This window comes from Centruroides sculpturatus, unplaced genomic scaffold, assembly GCF_000671375.1.
Source record: "Centruroides sculpturatus isolate CEXI.00-Female unplaced genomic scaffold, Cexi_2.0 scaffold346, whole genome shotgun sequence".
In the NCBI taxonomy this organism is placed as follows: Eukaryota; Metazoa; Arthropoda; class Arachnida; order Scorpiones; family Buthidae; genus Centruroides; species Centruroides sculpturatus.
The window spans coordinates 661,400-678,976 of record NW_019384533.1 but is presented as its reverse complement, the minus strand read 5'-3'; the positions used below and the strand labels follow the sequence as shown (position 1 = coordinate 678,976).

General features: G+C 29.3%; 2 protein-coding genes across 2 annotated transcripts in view; both read right to left on the bottom strand.

Moving 5' to 3' along the window:
• The window catches only part of LOC111623113 (H(+)/Cl(-) exchange transporter 7-like), a gene marked incomplete at its 3' end in the record, with an annotated part of 20,180 nt that extends 13,282 nt beyond the window's left edge, over window positions 1–6,898 (bottom strand). Inside the window, exons 1-8 of the mRNA XM_023365594.1 lie at window positions 6,746–6,898; window positions 6,506–6,615; window positions 6,170–6,313; window positions 6,016–6,099; window positions 4,961–5,054; window positions 2,719–2,783; window positions 1,718–1,752; window positions 1,254–1,292 (exon numbers count right to left, since the gene is read on the bottom strand). Of these exons, the coding sequence (XP_023221362.1) occupies window positions 1,254–1,292; window positions 1,718–1,752; window positions 2,719–2,783; window positions 4,961–5,054; window positions 6,016–6,099; window positions 6,170–6,313; window positions 6,506–6,615; window positions 6,746–6,866 (692 nt within the window). The remainder of the gene's footprint in view (window positions 1–1,253; window positions 1,293–1,717; window positions 1,753–2,718; window positions 2,784–4,960; window positions 5,055–6,015; window positions 6,100–6,169; window positions 6,314–6,505; window positions 6,616–6,745) is intronic.
• Window positions 6,899–15,503: 8,605 nt separating this feature from the next.
• Window positions 15,504–17,577, bottom strand: part of LOC111623103 (H(+)/Cl(-) exchange transporter 7-like) — a 42,260-nt gene continuing 40,186 nt past the window's right edge. Inside the window, exon 10 of the mRNA XM_023365584.1 lies at window positions 15,504–15,559. Coding sequence (XP_023221352.1) covers window positions 15,504–15,559 — 56 coding nt within the window. The remainder of the gene's footprint in view (window positions 15,560–17,577) is intronic.

Here is a 17,577-nt window from a genome sequence, read left to right as displayed (position 1 = left end):
TTAAAGGACAATTCCGATGAAAAAAAAAAACCATTCTTGGTGAGAAGTATATCGGAGGTCACTGGTTGTTTTCACACTTAGGTGGGAAAGTTGACACTTAGTCAATCAGAATGCACCGTGTCAACTGAAGTCAATCACGTGACTCATTTCCCACGAATAACTTATAAAAGCTCGAGTCCCCGGAAGCTCAAGGCAATCTCTCAGGAGTTATACTTGTAACTGTGCATTTTGTCTCCATACACTGGATCGACGGACCACAACTTTGACTTCCATCGCCATTCTACAGTTCCTGCACCGACTACGATTCATATGGCCCATTCAACGAACACATATTAGTCATATCTGCATTGAGGTGTTTGCATTGTTTTAGAGCTTTGTGAACACTCTCTCAGACTAACCGTTAAAGCTGTTAGGGTGTCCCTTTGGGATAGGGAACTTATGTTAGCCGCAGTTACTCTTAGTTGTATTTAACCGCATTTAACCTATATATTGTTATCGCCTTATGTGTCCTAGCTTAGCCATTCAATAAATGTTTGTTATTTTTGTTGAACCTGTTTCCTGTCATTTAAGGACACCTGCCAGCTTCCTCACCTCCCTCCCCACTCAATTTGCCCTCCTAGCCATCCAACGACTCCAAAATCGAGTTTTATCAACCTGTTACAGAGTAAGTGGTCAGGCAGAGATTAACTGGCCTACTGGGAATCTCACACTTAGATTATTATTTCTTGAATTTTATTATGAAAATTAATAAGTTAAAAAGTTATATTATTTGTTTAAACTCTCAAATTAAAAAAAAAAAATTGATCAGTTTGTTTAAATATGGATTATTAGCAAAATTAAAACTTTTTACAAGGAAAGAAAATTATCATAGACAGAAGATTAAATTGGATCTCATCTCTATTATAAAACATTCTTGATATTATGATGAATGAAAATTGATTACACCTTAAAATATATTTCAAGATATTATAATAACATTTATATAAGAAACGCTTGTGAATTATAAATAAGAGTTTTTGATGTAAACTTTTAAGTTCAATAAATTATGAAATCTTTTACTTTTTCAATTTCAGAAACTTTCATAATCAGGGTAACCTTTCCTAACTATAATATAACTGTAACAGGGTAGGCTGGATGGCCGAGCAGTCAAGGTGGCAGCCTACCACTCTGGAGGACCCAGGATCAAATCCGGATGGGTCGAAAAATTCCCAGAAATTTTTCGGAGAGTGGTCCATCCAAGCCTCGTCCCTCACCATCCAGCCACCCCATTGTGGGCTGCTAAAAGAGGCCCTCTTAGTGCCCACAAGATGGGGGAAAAACCATAACAAAGTTATGAAACTGGTATTGACATCTAATGACCAAAGTATGCATCTAACTGGAGAATCTACTAAATTCTTCCATTTTATACATTTCTAGTGATAGAGGTTTCCAGAAGTTTCCATCATATTTAAGCAGGATATCTCTTGAATCCAGTCCATATATGTGTGTATTTGAAGCAATCTGCCTAAGTGTCTTGCAAATTGTGTTAGTCACTAGTGATGAGTTAGTTACAATTAATAGTAGTAAAACATTAGTGTTACTGCATTAGTTATTTTTGTTTACTATTGTCTTGTCTGAGATTGTCATCGTCTTTATGGACTCATGTAACAATCCAATGTCTCTGCTTTAAATTTTTATTTTGCCTCATGGATAAGTGGTTGATAAAGAAGCCAGTGACAAAGCAAAATGCTGAACTGAAGAAAGGAAAACAAACTGTGGTGGATAAAATGGTCAATCAAAGAAAAAAACGAGTCAAGAATTAAAATATATATTTTTATATTCTATTAAATATATATACACAAAATGTGAAATCTTCATACTTAAAAAAAATAGTTATATAGGCTTCAAAATATTAGATTGTATAACAAGATAATGCAGACTTTTTGGATAACAAGTTTAGTGATGAAAAATAATTCTTTAAGAACTGAGTTTGCAAACAAACAACATTTCAATCATATTTTATCTATTTACACAAATCAATGCTGTATCTAAAAAAGGTAATCTTGTAAAAATGTAGATGGCATCAAAATTTGAATGAACTTATTACATAATCCAATATATTTGTAAAGTTGAAAAAGATACAAAAATTACTAATGAAGTACTAATTCAGCTCAATGCACATGCTCAATTCTGATGATGTTTCAAATGAAATTCTAACAAAATTCACAAAGGAATGAGTTAGTTTACATTGCTACGAAAATTTCATCCAGCAATATTGATGTTTTTAAAGTCATTTGAATGTATAAATTGTAAAAAACTAAATGACACAAATAACTGCCCATGTCAAGCAACCTGAGAAAAATATTTTGGACAAGACTGTACTAACAACATTCATAACTTCAATTTTAGAAACAGCCATTTTGTTGTAAATGAATCTGTCAAAATGTCCAACAAAAAATAACAATGAAATCATTCTTGTTAACTTGTTTGATTTTAGAAAATATACCCATAATTAATCATAGAGAAAAATTTTTAAAGCAATTAGTTTTAAAGTTAAAAGTATATATTTTTATTTTATTTGTATTCTACACTTCAATGTATTATGCTTTTTCATAAAAAAATACAGAAGAATACATGAATAAAATACAAAATTCTTAAATTATACATTATTTAATAAAACTTATAAATACTGGATATACTGATTGTTATATATCGAATGGCATAAATGAGATAACTTACAATACGCCAAGTAAGATACTGATTCCAAAAACTTGCACCCTCTTCTAAACTGAAAAGAACTCCACCTGAAAAATAAAAGTTTATTAATCTAATATATATAATAAATATAATTATTTAATAATTAAAAATTTATTGTGTTGAATGATTAGTCTTTTCAAAACATTAAAACAAATATAGCATTAACATTTCTCAGTGACAGACAAATAATTGCAATGAAAAGTTCTATAATTTACAAACATTTTATAATCATATCATTCATTACAATATAATAATATGATGATACAAGATTATAAAAATTTGATGCACATTCATAGTAATCTAAATTCTTTTCTTTCTTTCATTATTTTTCAATCTAAAACTTTACCATATTACATACTAAAATCATTTAACCAGTACCTTTTCTTTAATTCAAAAACATATTTTTCCCCCAATTTCTAAAAATGAGTACAGAAAAATAAAAATTCCAATACAGTAGTACCTCATACTTTGAACCACTATAACTTTGAATTCTTCAGGGATAAAATACCAAATCTGACAAAAATTCACTTTGGAGTTCAAATGATGCTTTAAAGATTGAACTGCACATGCAATGAAAAAATGTGCTCAAAGCATAAATACAATCTGTTGTGCATCCAAGTTGTCTCTCACATTATGTTTGTGTATTTTTCAGTGCTTTTTTCACTTTATTTTTGGTGTGTTTAGTTATATACATATTGTGTGTTATTTGTCAATTTTTAACAATTTTTTCCTAAAATTTTTCTTCAACAAGTTTATGGGCACTCCCATATATTTTGTATCCTTTAATTCAAAATTTCCTAAATGGAATTTTTTAAACCACATTTCACATGTTCAAAGTTTAGGAGCATCCTCCTCATATAAATTATGAAATTTTTTTTACAGTTTGTAGTGTTACATTTTTTTCTAAAACTCATAAAGCGTATGTCTAATTTTTATATAAAGACATTTCAACTTGATTTTATTCAAACAAAATGTGAAGTTTAAAATAAGCTTCTAAACAAAGAATACAATCTCAAATCAGAAATAATGTGTTACATTTCACAATTGTTATAATTAAATCATCTGTCAAGTAACAATAGCTGTTAAAAATATACAAAAACTTTCTGTTCAACCCAACATAGCCTTTACTTATTAACCATGGTACTTGAGAAGTGTGTGGAAGCAATGAAGTCTAAGAGGAAGGTTGTATTATCAATTGTTGAATTGAAGAAAAAACTTATCATGAAGCATGAAAACAGTATACATGTGGTAGATCTAATGGCCATGTTTAAGATACCAAAGTTGACAATGTGCAACTAGTAAATGCAATTTTCATTTTATTATACAGTATTACATATTTTATTTATTGTTTCCATGTTTTAATTTATTATTAGGGCATTTAAACATGCTATTTTTATCTTAAATTATGTGTATTTGCTGTTTTAACTTAAATTTATCAAAACGTATATTGTTTAGGTTCTGGGAATAGAATAATTTGCTTTCCATTATTTCTAATGAGAAAAATTGATTTGGACTTCAAAGACGTTTAAATTTGAATGCCCTCCTAAAATAAATTAAATTCAAGGTACAAGGCACAATTGTATTTTCTTATGGATAATGAATAATAATGCATATGCACAGATAACACATTCATTATTAAAAATTGCTCAAATAATTTTTTTCAATAATCAAATCCAAGGATAGTCTTAAAAAATTTTACTAATTACTTTAAACTTGATTTTCTTTTAAAAATTTCTGATGCAGAATTATTTTAAAATTCATGAAATTTTATAAATTTCACAATTTTACATTAATTCTGCAACATAATCTTAAAATAAGTATTTGTTATAATGCTCATTCTTAAAATTATATATTGTATTTATTCTGTATATATGCTAACCCAGTACAAAATCATTCTGTATAGAATTCATTCTTATTTTTTTAGTAAAATCAGTTACAGTTATATTGAAAAAAATGTACAAAACCATAAAAATGTTTTTATAGTTTTGCTGACTATAACAGAACTGTAGGCTGAATTTTTGGGATTTTTTTCACTAGTATATTTCACTCCTCTTAATTAATAACTTTTATAAAATTATTAATTTTAAAAGAAAGGAAATAAACAATATTTATTCTAAAATAATTGCAGGAAAATAGTTTTATTGTAGATTTGCCATATAACATATTTAACAGAGAGATTAAAAATCAAGATTTGAGATAAATTATTAAACATATTAAAACACACCTATTGGAGCACCAAAAGCTGTAGCCACTCCAGCTGCAGCCCCTGCAGAAACAAAATCTCTTTTCTCATGATCTTCTCTAAATCTTTCAAAAACCTGTAATAAAATTCTTTTTAATTTTTGAAAAAAGCAAATTTTTTTTGTTACTTCAATTACAACATTTGGATAAAAATATAAATTTATATCTGTATAATCATTTAATTTATATTGCATTCCTTAAAACTATAGTGTATTTAACCATCTGTTATTGTGTTATTTGTAACAAATGGGACAAATATAAAATAGCCGATGTTGTATTTGCCTTGTAACGGAATAATTTAATATATTGTAATTACTGTTAATTATTATTTGTAATATTTTTTCCTTACAATTTGTAATACGCTTTTCATTCAGCAGTTAAATTATTCAATTTATTTCTTTGTTCTTTTTCTTTTTAGAGAGTTAGAAAAATCTCATTTCAAAATTTAACTGAACTCTAGAGTAAAATAATTGCTCCACTAAAGGTTTTTATGTAATTTAACAATATTCTACAAAGTGATTAAGCAGATATTTAATTTTTCATTTGATAAAAAATTACATATAATATATTATATGTGATGTTATAACTACTAAAATTTAATAATGATACTTAAAACTATAAAATATTACTAGGGAAAGTATTAAGATCTTCAAAATTAGAGAAATAAGTAATTAAATATTCATTTCTTCATAACTAATTTTTTGAAAATAAGTTTGAAAAATTAATTTCAAAATCTTGAAAACTGACTGGGAAATAAATTGTCTGCCTAATAATTTATTTGAGTTAATGTAAAAAATGAAAATGCTTCTGTAAAAATATTTTTAATTAAATTAAAATGTTTCTTTGAGATATAATGGCTCCAAAAACTGAATTATGAGTTATAAAAAAAAAGTATTACAGCAAAAGAATGTTTTATGAAATGAAAAATTCATATAGATGCAATTTTAGTATATTTATCAAACGATGTTTTCAAAATTTATATTATTATTATTGTTTATTTATTTTCTTAATTACTAAAAATTACTAAATAAACTTAACCTTAAAATCTTTTCGAAAGGTAGTGCTTTTTCCTTGGGAAATTCCAGCAGCAATAACTGAACCACAATGAATCATTGGTCCTTCCTAATAATAATAAAAGTATTAATAAATTTCAAACAATTATTTAAAATTAAATAATAATTTTAAAAAATACCTTTCCAACTGCTAAACCTCCAACAACTGATAAAATAACACCAACAGCTTTTACAATTAAGGTTTTTATCCTAACTACTTCTGGAATTTTTACTCCATTTAAATAACATTTGATGACAGGAATACCACTTCCAGCAGCAACAGGCTTAGGTTAAAATAATTTATATTATAATAATTTTAAATTGAAAACAAATAGAAGCTTAAAGGAAAACTTTTAGAAATAATTTTCTCAAAAAAGTCACTAAATTATTTTTGGTTTTATATTAATAATTTGTAATTTCTAATAAAATACAAAGTTATCACTACAAAATGTAATAAAGTATAAAAAATAACTTACGGCAATGTAAGTAACAAGTAATGATCCAATTAAAACTGAAACAACATTAAATATTATCCACAATATATATGGTATAAACATGCAATCTTTATCTGTACATTTATCAACATCTGTAATAATTATTAAGGAATATATTTTATAAAATAGAATTCAAATGATAAATGATGATGATGATAATTATACTATAGGAGAGATTCTTATAGAAGTTTATAATTATATTTTTTACTATTTAAAAGATACAAAATTTCAAAACAGAAAATTTCAGTCTAGTTAACAAATCAATTAAAATTGTTATAAAACATCCTGTCATGGCGGTGAGTGTTCCAATTGCCACTATAATGAGCCAACGATAAATACTCATCTTCTTTATCAACTATAAGAAAAGAAGTTGTAACAAATTATATTAAAAATATATGGTTTAATAAGAATTTTAAACTATATATATCATCAAGAATTAATATTAATGCATTTTTTATTACATTTTTATCAAAAATTGATGCTATTATATTCTATATTATGTAGTACTTAATATTCATTTAACCAGTTGCTAATGTCATCAAATATTGATATGTACTGTAAAAGATAATTTATCTCTATTTCTTATTAGACATTCATTTTTAAGTTACTAAATTTTATTAACTAAAATGATTCCAAAGTATCTATTGATTTGCAAAACTGTTTATGCAAATTTTTGAGTAAAAAACAAGCTTAATGTTTTTATAAAAGAACTGTTAAAAGACAATAGAACAAAATGGTTCATTGGCCATTTTTCAGAACATTTGTTTATTCTATAAAAATTTTCTTTTACCCCATCAAAGGACTTTGATATACATTTTAATATGCTAAAGTTCTCTGATCATACAGATTTATAGTAAAATGCAAAATTGTCTGTATATTACAGGAAATTTTGCAAAATAATAATCTGAGGATACAAGATCTAAAAAATAAGATAAGTAATTATAATTATTTGCTTTTTGTCCTATATTTTAATTAATCTTCTTAATAGCTATATGTAATTTGCTATAAATTTTAAGGACTTATCACACCACAGTTTTCAATTAGAAATGAAATGATTTAATAAAATCTCAGTGAACTTTCCAATTGAAAACTGTGGTGTGATAAGTCCTTAAAATTTATAACAAATTACATATAGCTATTAAGAAAATTAAATAACATAAATAAATTAATATATCCTAACTAAACTGCAACAACAGCTTTCACTAATGACATCAGCAAAAACAACACACATCATTGCAAACCTACTGGAAAAATATATGTATGTGGTCTGGTAGTGTCATAAAAATAAGCTATAAGCTTTAAAAGGTTTTGTGAAAGTTATTTTTCTCTTATAGCTTCTGTATCTAAGCCAATTCAGAATAATAATTATCTGACTGCAGAAACACAAAATACATAATTCATTAATAATGCATTAATAGACAGCATCAAAATATGTGAAAGTAATATGTAGGATGCAAATTATTTCCAGATATAACAGAAACAATAAAATATATAATTTTAAAAAATTGTTCTGTTTAAAATATTTATAAAAAACAAATGTCTAAGTATTTTCATTATATTTATAAAATAATTTCAAAAATAAAATATCTAAATTGACTTATGTGAAATTCGAAGTTAATAAAAGCATTTAATACTTTAAAAGTTTAATAAATTTAAATTAAAAATGTCCTCAACCAAAGGAATTTGACCCTACAAAAACGAAATCTAAAGTACATGCGAGAATTATAACTCTTCTTGTTTAAATATAAACATTCTCACGAGCAAACCGTATATAGTTTACAGTTATCGGCGAAATTCCTCATATTGTTGTCATTCTAACACCACCTTTAACCCCACACCTGCTAAAACAATTGATCACCTGACGAATTTTCCCACCAAAAAGGTATAAAAGCCATCCTCCTTCTCCCTTCTCCGGGGAGTCGCTAATCAAGAAGTCACCATCGCACCATCAAGATAGAGATTCGCTTCCCTCTAACCAGCCGCATCACATAATAGAAGAACTTCGATCCCAACCCTCAACTTGGATCCCGCCTTCCAGAAATTAAAGGCCTTCGCTATTTATCGCAAGAGGTATGAACGCTTTATTGTAAGCTCTCTCTCTCATACGCGAATGAGACTTACCGTGTTAAAACGTTTGTTTTATTATTTGTCTGTAATAAATTGTTAGTTTAGAAAAATGGTGTCTTTATTCGACTATGCCAACGCCTTATCGTCGACCCCTCCGACTCTCCTCCACTCGCGTAACGCGTAACTGCACGTTACTACCATCCCTGACAAGAAAGTAGGTCACCGACCAGTGGCTGGAGGGAGAGGACTCCTCTTCCCTCCTGGTGGCTCACATATTGGTGTCACAGAAGTGGGGTTTGAATCTAAAAATCCCTAGAACCCTCACATATTGGTTTGCAGGAGTGGGGTCCGACTTTATCGGAAAATCGATAAGGCGAAGGAGGCTATAATCGAGAAAATAGTGGATTTGAATCGTAGTAGGGATTGTTTAGACCTAAGATTTATTTAGACCTAGTTTTTAAGTTTAGATAGAAGTAAGTTTAGAAAATAGACCTAATGGAGGAAGCAGCTCGTGATGCGGCTAGGGCAGGCAACCCAAACCCAAATCCTAACCCAACACCGAATCCCCTTACGTTGGGAGGATTGAGTAGAATTATCCCTTTATTACCTGTATTCTCGGGCGAAGCTGGAGGCCCCAGGGTGACAGACTTCTTTGATTCGTTGACGGATGTCACCAAGGTAGCGGCATGGTCGAAAGCGCAAATGTTGGCCGTTGCCAAGCTTAAACTTACCGGGATAGCCCGGGAATTTGTTAGGAAGGACCGTCGAATCAAGGAAGTAGAGGAATTCGACGAGTTTAAGCGATTGATGATAGAGCGTTTTGACCGCAAACCCTTTACCTTTCGACTAAATAGGTTTTATACGTGCGTGCAGAAACGGGAGGAAGACGTACAGATGTATGCTGCTCGCCTACAGGCGTTGGCCATGGAGATAGAGATCACACCGGAGCCTGGCGCAAATGCCGCAGAAACAGCCATCATTCACAGAGTCCAAAGCAAGGAGCTAGATGAGAGATTGAAGGCACAATTCCTAAATGGGATCGATATACGCATAAGGCAGTGAACGATGTCACGAGAGCCTGCCACCTTCAACGACGCACTAAAAGCCGCCATTAGTGAGGAAAGGATAGAGAACCTTACCGCACATCCTCGAGGGATCATGCGAGCAGTTAGGGAAGGCGACAAATCGACCGATTCCTCCCCCTCTTCAAATGAGCTACATCAATTAACTGCAGCGATAGACGAGATTAAGGCTCGCATGGAAAGTTTAACCAGACTTCCCTCTCAAAACAGCTTTAGAAACCATACTTCAAGGAGAAACCAGCGAGGAAGTTATACGAGTATCAACTATAATAACAATAATACCTATAATAATCCGACCTTTCGACGAAGGGAATATCGCTCGAACTCCCCTAATCACAGAGACGCTCAGTTGAGTAACCGACCTAGCGAACGCTCTACGCGTCCACGAAACGACTTTCAGAATTGAGGTAGATGGGAAGGCAGTATACGTAGTATCAAAGAACAACGACCTCAATATTGCTTTCGAAGAAACCCTACCGAGGAGGACGAGACGAGGTGGAAAGGCAGAATAGGACTAACGAGAACTGTGTTAAAACCTAACCCTATTATATTAGTCTACATTAATAATATCCCCGTGAAAATGCAAGTTGACCCTAGAGTGGAACGTACGCTCATATCAAATGACCTAGCGAACAGGTTGAAGGGGAAAGCTCATATCAAATTTGGACTTAGACAAAAATTAGGAACCATTTTAGGGAAGCCAACTACCGCTATAGGAATAGCGACGCCTACGTTTAAATTACGGGGAAAGAAACTTTGCATGCCGTGTGGTATTGTACAAGCCGAGGTCACAACCCCGTGTGAAGGGATCTTGGGCCGCGATGTCATTGATGCGGCACGACTAACGTTAGACCTTGCTAATGCACAAGTGAGGCTACCCAATTGGAAGCCTATACATTTTTGCACACCCCTACGGCCACGCAGAAGAAAGAAAAGGTGGAGGGACCTGAAGAAAAGGGAGAAAAACTCTTCGGACATCCTACAAACGGAACGAATAGCTCCCGCCAAAAGAAAAAAGAGAGGAACTTGACAGAAACGGAGCAAAAGAGGAAAAACGGCAACCCGTAGAAAAAATAAGCGACAGAGAGTACAGCGGGAGAACACGGACATGACCATCGAATCACCTACCGAAACCTCGGAAGAAGACTCATTAATGACTGCCTCACAACCCAGTAAGTTTTCTGAGGAGGACTTCAATTTAGCCTCCATACTCCCTTCATTACCGGAAAGCGAAATTGAGAGCGAGGACACTGAGCCCAAATCGGAACCGGAAGGAAAACATGAAATTACTCCTCCATATATATTCCGAAGTCAAAGAGCAGTTCCAGATCAACAGTGGGTTACGCCTAGAACTACCCGTGGTCGAATTTCACGATTTATTTAACCCACCTCTAGTCGGTCATCCTCACCTTAGGTCTGCAAATGAGTTGTAACATATTGATAGGGCATTAATTTCATTTCAAGAATAGAGGAATATAGAGAAAGGGCTCTAATTAAATTAACCTAGTCCAAATTCATTCCGTTATTTACTCTTAGATCTCAACAAAGTCAGAGAACAAATTTTCCTTCCCACGATAAATTTTTTCGAAACGCATATTCCTAACTTTATAACGGAATATAATCGATATTAGATTCACTTTAATTTTTGCTTTATTCGTTAAGCTATTTTGTATCCTATTAAGTAATATTAGCCCATAATATTAAGAAGTAAAATTACTGAGAGAGAGAGTAAACCCACACATTATGTAAATCTACTTACCTCTACAACCCAGGGATATTCTTTACTCCATAAATTGTTACTAATAATATTTTATCTGACCCAAGAACAGTGCCACTTCTCCTCCAGAATGTAATGATACAGGTGCCGAACAGTCAGTTACCGACTGAAATTTTTCACCTAATTCAACTGATCTTCCATAATAAAACATATCCACCAAGTATCATCTTTCCGAAGATTTCGCCAATATTCGGATCAAGATATTCACCAGTTCCTGCTCCCAAACCCGTCAAATGCATATCGTTCACCCGCACCAGAAAACCTACAACCAGCCTCCACAACAAGAACTTTGAACTACTCTACGCCAATCAACAAGCCAGCGACTGACAACAACTTAAGAAAACNATTAATAGTAGTAAAACATTAGTGTTACTGCATTAGTTATTTTTGTTTACTATTGTCTTGTCTGAGATTGTCATCGTCTTTATGGACTCATGTAACAATCCAATGTCTCTGCTTTAAATTTTTATTTTGCCTCATGGATAAGTGGTTGATAAAGAAGCCAGTGACAAAGCAAAATGCTGAACTGAAGAAAGGAAAACAAACTGTGGTGGATAAAATGGTCAATCAAAGAAAAAAACGAGTCAAGAATTAAAATATATATTTTTATATTCTATTAAATATATATACACAAAATGTGAAATCTTCATACTTAAAAAAAATAGTTATATAGGCTTCAAAATATTAGATTGTATAACAAGATAATGCAGACTTTTTGGATAACAAGTTTAGTGATGAAAAATAATTCTTTAAGAACTGAGTTTGCAAACAAACAACATTTCAATCATATTTTATCTATTTACACAAATCAATGCTGTATCTAAAAAAGGTAATCTTGTAAAAATGTAGATGTCATCAAAATTTGAATGAACTTATTACATAATCCAATATATTTGTAAAGTTGAAAAAGATACAAAAATTACTAATGAAGTACTAATTCAGCTCAATGCACATGCTCAATTCTGATGATGTTTCAAATGAAATTCTAACAAAATTCACAAAGGAATGAGTTAGTTTACATTGCTACGAAAATTTCATCCAGCAATATTGATGTTTTTAAAGTCATTTGAATGTATAAATTGTAAAAAACTAAATGACACAAATAACTGCCCATGTCAAGCAACCTGAGAAAAATATTTTGGACAAGACTGTACTAACAACATTCATAACTTCAATTTTAGAAACAGCCATTTTGTTGTAAATGAATCTGTCAAAATGTCCAACAAAAAATAACAATGAAATCATTCTTGTTAACTTGTTTGATTTTAGAAAATATACCCATAATTAATCATAGAGAAAAATTTTTAAAGCAATTAGTTTTAAAGTTAAAAGTATATATTTTTATTTTATTTGTATTCTACACTTCAATGTATTATGCTTTTTCATAAAAAAATACAGAAGAATACATGAATAAAATACAAAATTCTTAAATTATACATTATTTAATAAAACTTATAAATACTGGATATACTGATTGTTATATATCGAATGGCATAAATGAGATAACTTACAATACGCCAAGTAAGATACTGATTCCAAAAACTTGCACCCTCTTCTAAACTGAAAAGAACTCCACCTGAAAAATAAAAGTTTATTAATCTAATATATATAATAAATATAATTATTTAATAATTAAAAATTTATTGTGTTGAATGATTAGTCTTTTCAAAACATTAAAACAAATATAGCATTAACATTTCTCAGTGACAGACAAATAATTGCAATGAAAAGTTCTATAATTTACAAACATTTTATAATCATATCATTCATTACAATATAATAATATGATGATACAAGATTATAAAAATTTGATGCACATTCATAGTAATCTAAATTCTTTTCTTTCTTTCATTATTTTTCAATCTAAAACTTTACCATATTACATACTAAAATCATTTAACCAGTACCTTTTCTTTAATTCAAAAACATATTTTTCCCCCAATTTCTAAAAATGAGTACAGAAAAATAAAAATTCCAATACAGTAGTACCTCATACTTTGAACCACTATAACTTTGAATTCTTCAGGGATAAAATGCCAAATCTGACAAAAATTCACTTTGGAGTTCAAATGATGCTTTAAAGATTGAACTGCACATGCAATGAAAAAATGTGCTCAAAGCATAAATACAATCTGTTGTGCATCCAAGTTGTCTCTCACATTATGTTTGTGTATTTTTCAGTGCTTTTTTCACTTTATTTTTGGTGTGTTTAGTTATATACATATTGTGTGTTATTTGTCAATTTTTAACAATTTTTTCCTAAAATTTTTCTTCAACAAGTTTATGGGCACTCCCATATATTTTGTATCCTTTAATTCAAAATTTCCTAAATGGAATTTTTTAAACCACATTTCACATGTTCAAAGTTTAGGAGCATCCTCCTCATATAAATTATGAAATTTTTTTTACAGTTTGTAGTGTTACATTTTTTTCTAAAACTCATAAAGCGTATGTCTAATTTTTATATAAAGACATTTCAACTTGATTTTATTCAAACAAAATGTGAAGTTTAAAATAAGCTTCTAAACAAAGAATACAATCTCAAATCAGAAATAATGTGTTACATTTCACAATTGTTATAATTAAATCATCTGTCAAGTAACAATAGCTGTTAAAAATATACAAAAACTTTCTGTTCAACCCAACATAGCCTTTACTTATTAACCATGGTACTTGAGAAGTGTGTGGAAGCAATGAAGTCTAAGAGGAAGGTTGTATTATCAATTGTTGAATTGAAGAAAAAACTTATCATGAAGCATGAAAACAGTATACATGTGGTAGATCTAATGGCCATGTTTAAGATACCAAAGTTGACAATGTGCAACTAGTAAATGCAATTTTCATTTTATTATACAGTATTACATATTTTATTTATTGTTTCCATGTTTTAATTTATTATTAGGGCATTTAAACATGCTATTTTTATCTTAAATTATGTGTATTTGCTGTTTTAACTTAAATTTATCAAAACGTATATTGTTTAGGTTCTGGGAATAGAATAATTTGCTTTCCATTATTTCTAATGAGAAAAATTGATTTGGACTTCAAAGACGTTTAAATTTGAATGCCCTCCTAAAATAAATTAAATTCAAGGTACAAGGCACAATTGTATTTTCTTATGGATAATGAATAATAATGCATATGCACAGATAACACATTCATTATTAAAAATTGCTCAAATAATTTTTTTCAATAATCAAATCCAAGGATAGTCTTAAAAAATTTTACTAATTACTTTAAACTTGATTTTCTTTTAAAAATTTCTGATGCAGAATTATTTTAAAATTCATGAAATTTTATAAATTTCACAATTTTACATTAATTCTGCAANAATTAATCCAGTATTGTTTCTCTGTTACCAACTTTAACAACAGCTAGCAAAATGCCAGCAATTTAAACTGTTGCATTATGAGTAAATTATTAAAAACAATCAATATTTAGCATTTAAAGCAGTGGTTAAGATTCATCACAATAGGTGATAACTATTGCATGCTATCAGTCTCGTGTTGAGACTGACAGTATTAAAAGATATCTTAAAAAGACCTATTAGCCCAAAGATGACTTGACAACCAAATTCTGATTACAACAATAAAAATTTTTATATACTTTAACTTGCATGTTTTAGGACTTCTTAATTTTGATTACATTAGCCATGATTACAAAAAAAGTTTACTATATTAATATAGTACACTCAGTTTGATAATCTAGAGAGGTTTAAAACACAATGCCATTTTAAAAGTTTTTATATTTGAAAATTTATTTGAAATGATTAATAGTGATGAATTAAAATGCTGGATTAAATGAGATCAATGACAAATTAATATTGGTATATTAAAATTCTGTATAATGTAAGGAACTTTACCTGTCATTTACATTTTTTGATTTCATATATTGATTGCATAATAAAGATGAAATCAAAAAGTAACAAGAATTTGAAGATTATCCCTAAACAATATTTTTTAAAACATTTTTCATATAAATACAAAAATTCATTTTATAAACAGTGATGGCAATTGTAATAAAACAAAATAAGTGTTTTGAATATTTCATAATTTCATCCAATTTCTAAAACAATGGTTTGAGGATGATATGGCAAATATACATCATCATCTTAATATTAAGAAAAAGTAATTTTAAAATAAATAAATGACTTTTAATCTAATTATGTCTCATTTTAAATCTAATAAGTTTTGAACAGAATATCTATTATACCTTTTTTAGATTTGCTATTTCCCTTAGGTTGCTTTTTTCTTGCATATATACTATATAATATAATCTACATAATTCACTATTTTTTCAGATGTAAATCATGGAATAAGAATACTACAGATATAACTGTTATTGGCATATAGTAACCAAAATTTCATAAATCTAAAACTGTAATAATATATTTTCTTAGAAGCTTTAACCAATATTTAAAAATATTTTTCAATATACAGGTATCCCTCATACAATACGGTACTTCTACAACACAGTTGAAAAATTGGGGATATCTCCTGTACAACACAGTTTCCAGTTTCATTCTAACATAGTTCAAGAATTCAGGAAATTTTCCATACAAAATTTCACAATTCTTAAGTACAAACTCTGCTATTCAATATTTTTTCTTCAAGTAAGCATGCATGTTGTCTCAAATTTGTCCATGGATTTTACAATATTAAAATTTTCAATTTGTTTTATGCCTTTTGTCAGGTTTACTTTAATGAAAACTGATAGTACTAATTTTATTTCCCTGTCCTAGATTTTTAACAATGAGGTATTGTTGACATTGCTTTCAGACATTAGCATTTAAGACTGTCACCATATTTTGTTTTTATAGATTAATTAATCTTTGTATTTAGTAAAATTTATTTAAATATTTTTAGGTAAATGTTATTAATTTTTTTTAAACAGATGTAAGTAATCATTTGTAAAAGTGATGAACAAAATATGGCAGTATCTCGATACTCTAGCTGTTCCCAACTCAAACAATTCAAACACATATTCTGGAGAAAAATCACTCGGTACCTGACTGAACAAATGAGGGGCCTGTAGAACAAAATTTCAATTATTTTTACTAAGCCAAACAATTGTTGTAATTAATTGGACTATTAATATGCTATAATTAATAATTAGAAACTAAGTAATTTGGTACTAGAGGTACCATCTCTTATCTAAATTAATAATTATAATAATTTAATAATTTATTAAATAATTTAGAACATTCTAGAAGAAAAGAACTAGCCCGGAATGGGACATGAACCTGCAACCTCTGCATATCGTGCAGTGCACCTGCCAGTTACACAATCTGGACCCCGAGCAAGTCTTCGCTTCCAGATATATTTAAATTTAGATATAATTATTCATGGTTACTTACACCACTGGCTGGGGCAACTCCTTCTCCCACAGCCTATGTATTCCTCCATTATGGCACTCAACTGGCTAATGCTTTACCCGGCATGTTATACGTGTGTGTGTTTAATTATAGCATATTAATAACCTGATTAATTACAGCAATCATTTGGCTTAGTATCTATAAATCGGGTTTTGGTAAGTTGATGTATAAACTTACCAAAAATGTATTATTATGAAAATAAAATGAAGATGTTGCTGATATTTCTGATCAAGATAAACAAAAAAGCTCAGATGATGATAATACTTTGTAAAAAGAAAACACCCTTGTTAAATTAAACTTAATATTAATGAGTAATACAGTACTTTTAATTGTGATTTTCAGTTAATTATTGATTGGAAATATATTACTGATTGATTTTATAAACATATTCCTCTTAGTAATGAGAAAGAATAGTATGTTTTTACTAAGTTTTGGAAGCTAACCCTATGTTTTGTAATAGTCCTTTATTTCATATAGCATGGATTCGCATAACACTGCACTTTTTTAGAATGTAACTACTATATTATACGAGGGATACCTGTACTCTAAATCTTTTATCTTTTACACCTGTGATTTATTAAAGTTTACATGTAGTCTTCAAAATAATACATCTCACAACTATATTTCTCTTGAATTTTGATTATGTGAGTTTTAGAATATTTATTTTTATCAATTATTTCATACTAAAGCAAATTTTATATAATCTATTTTTATATTTTTATTATATCTTATGATATATATATATATGATATAT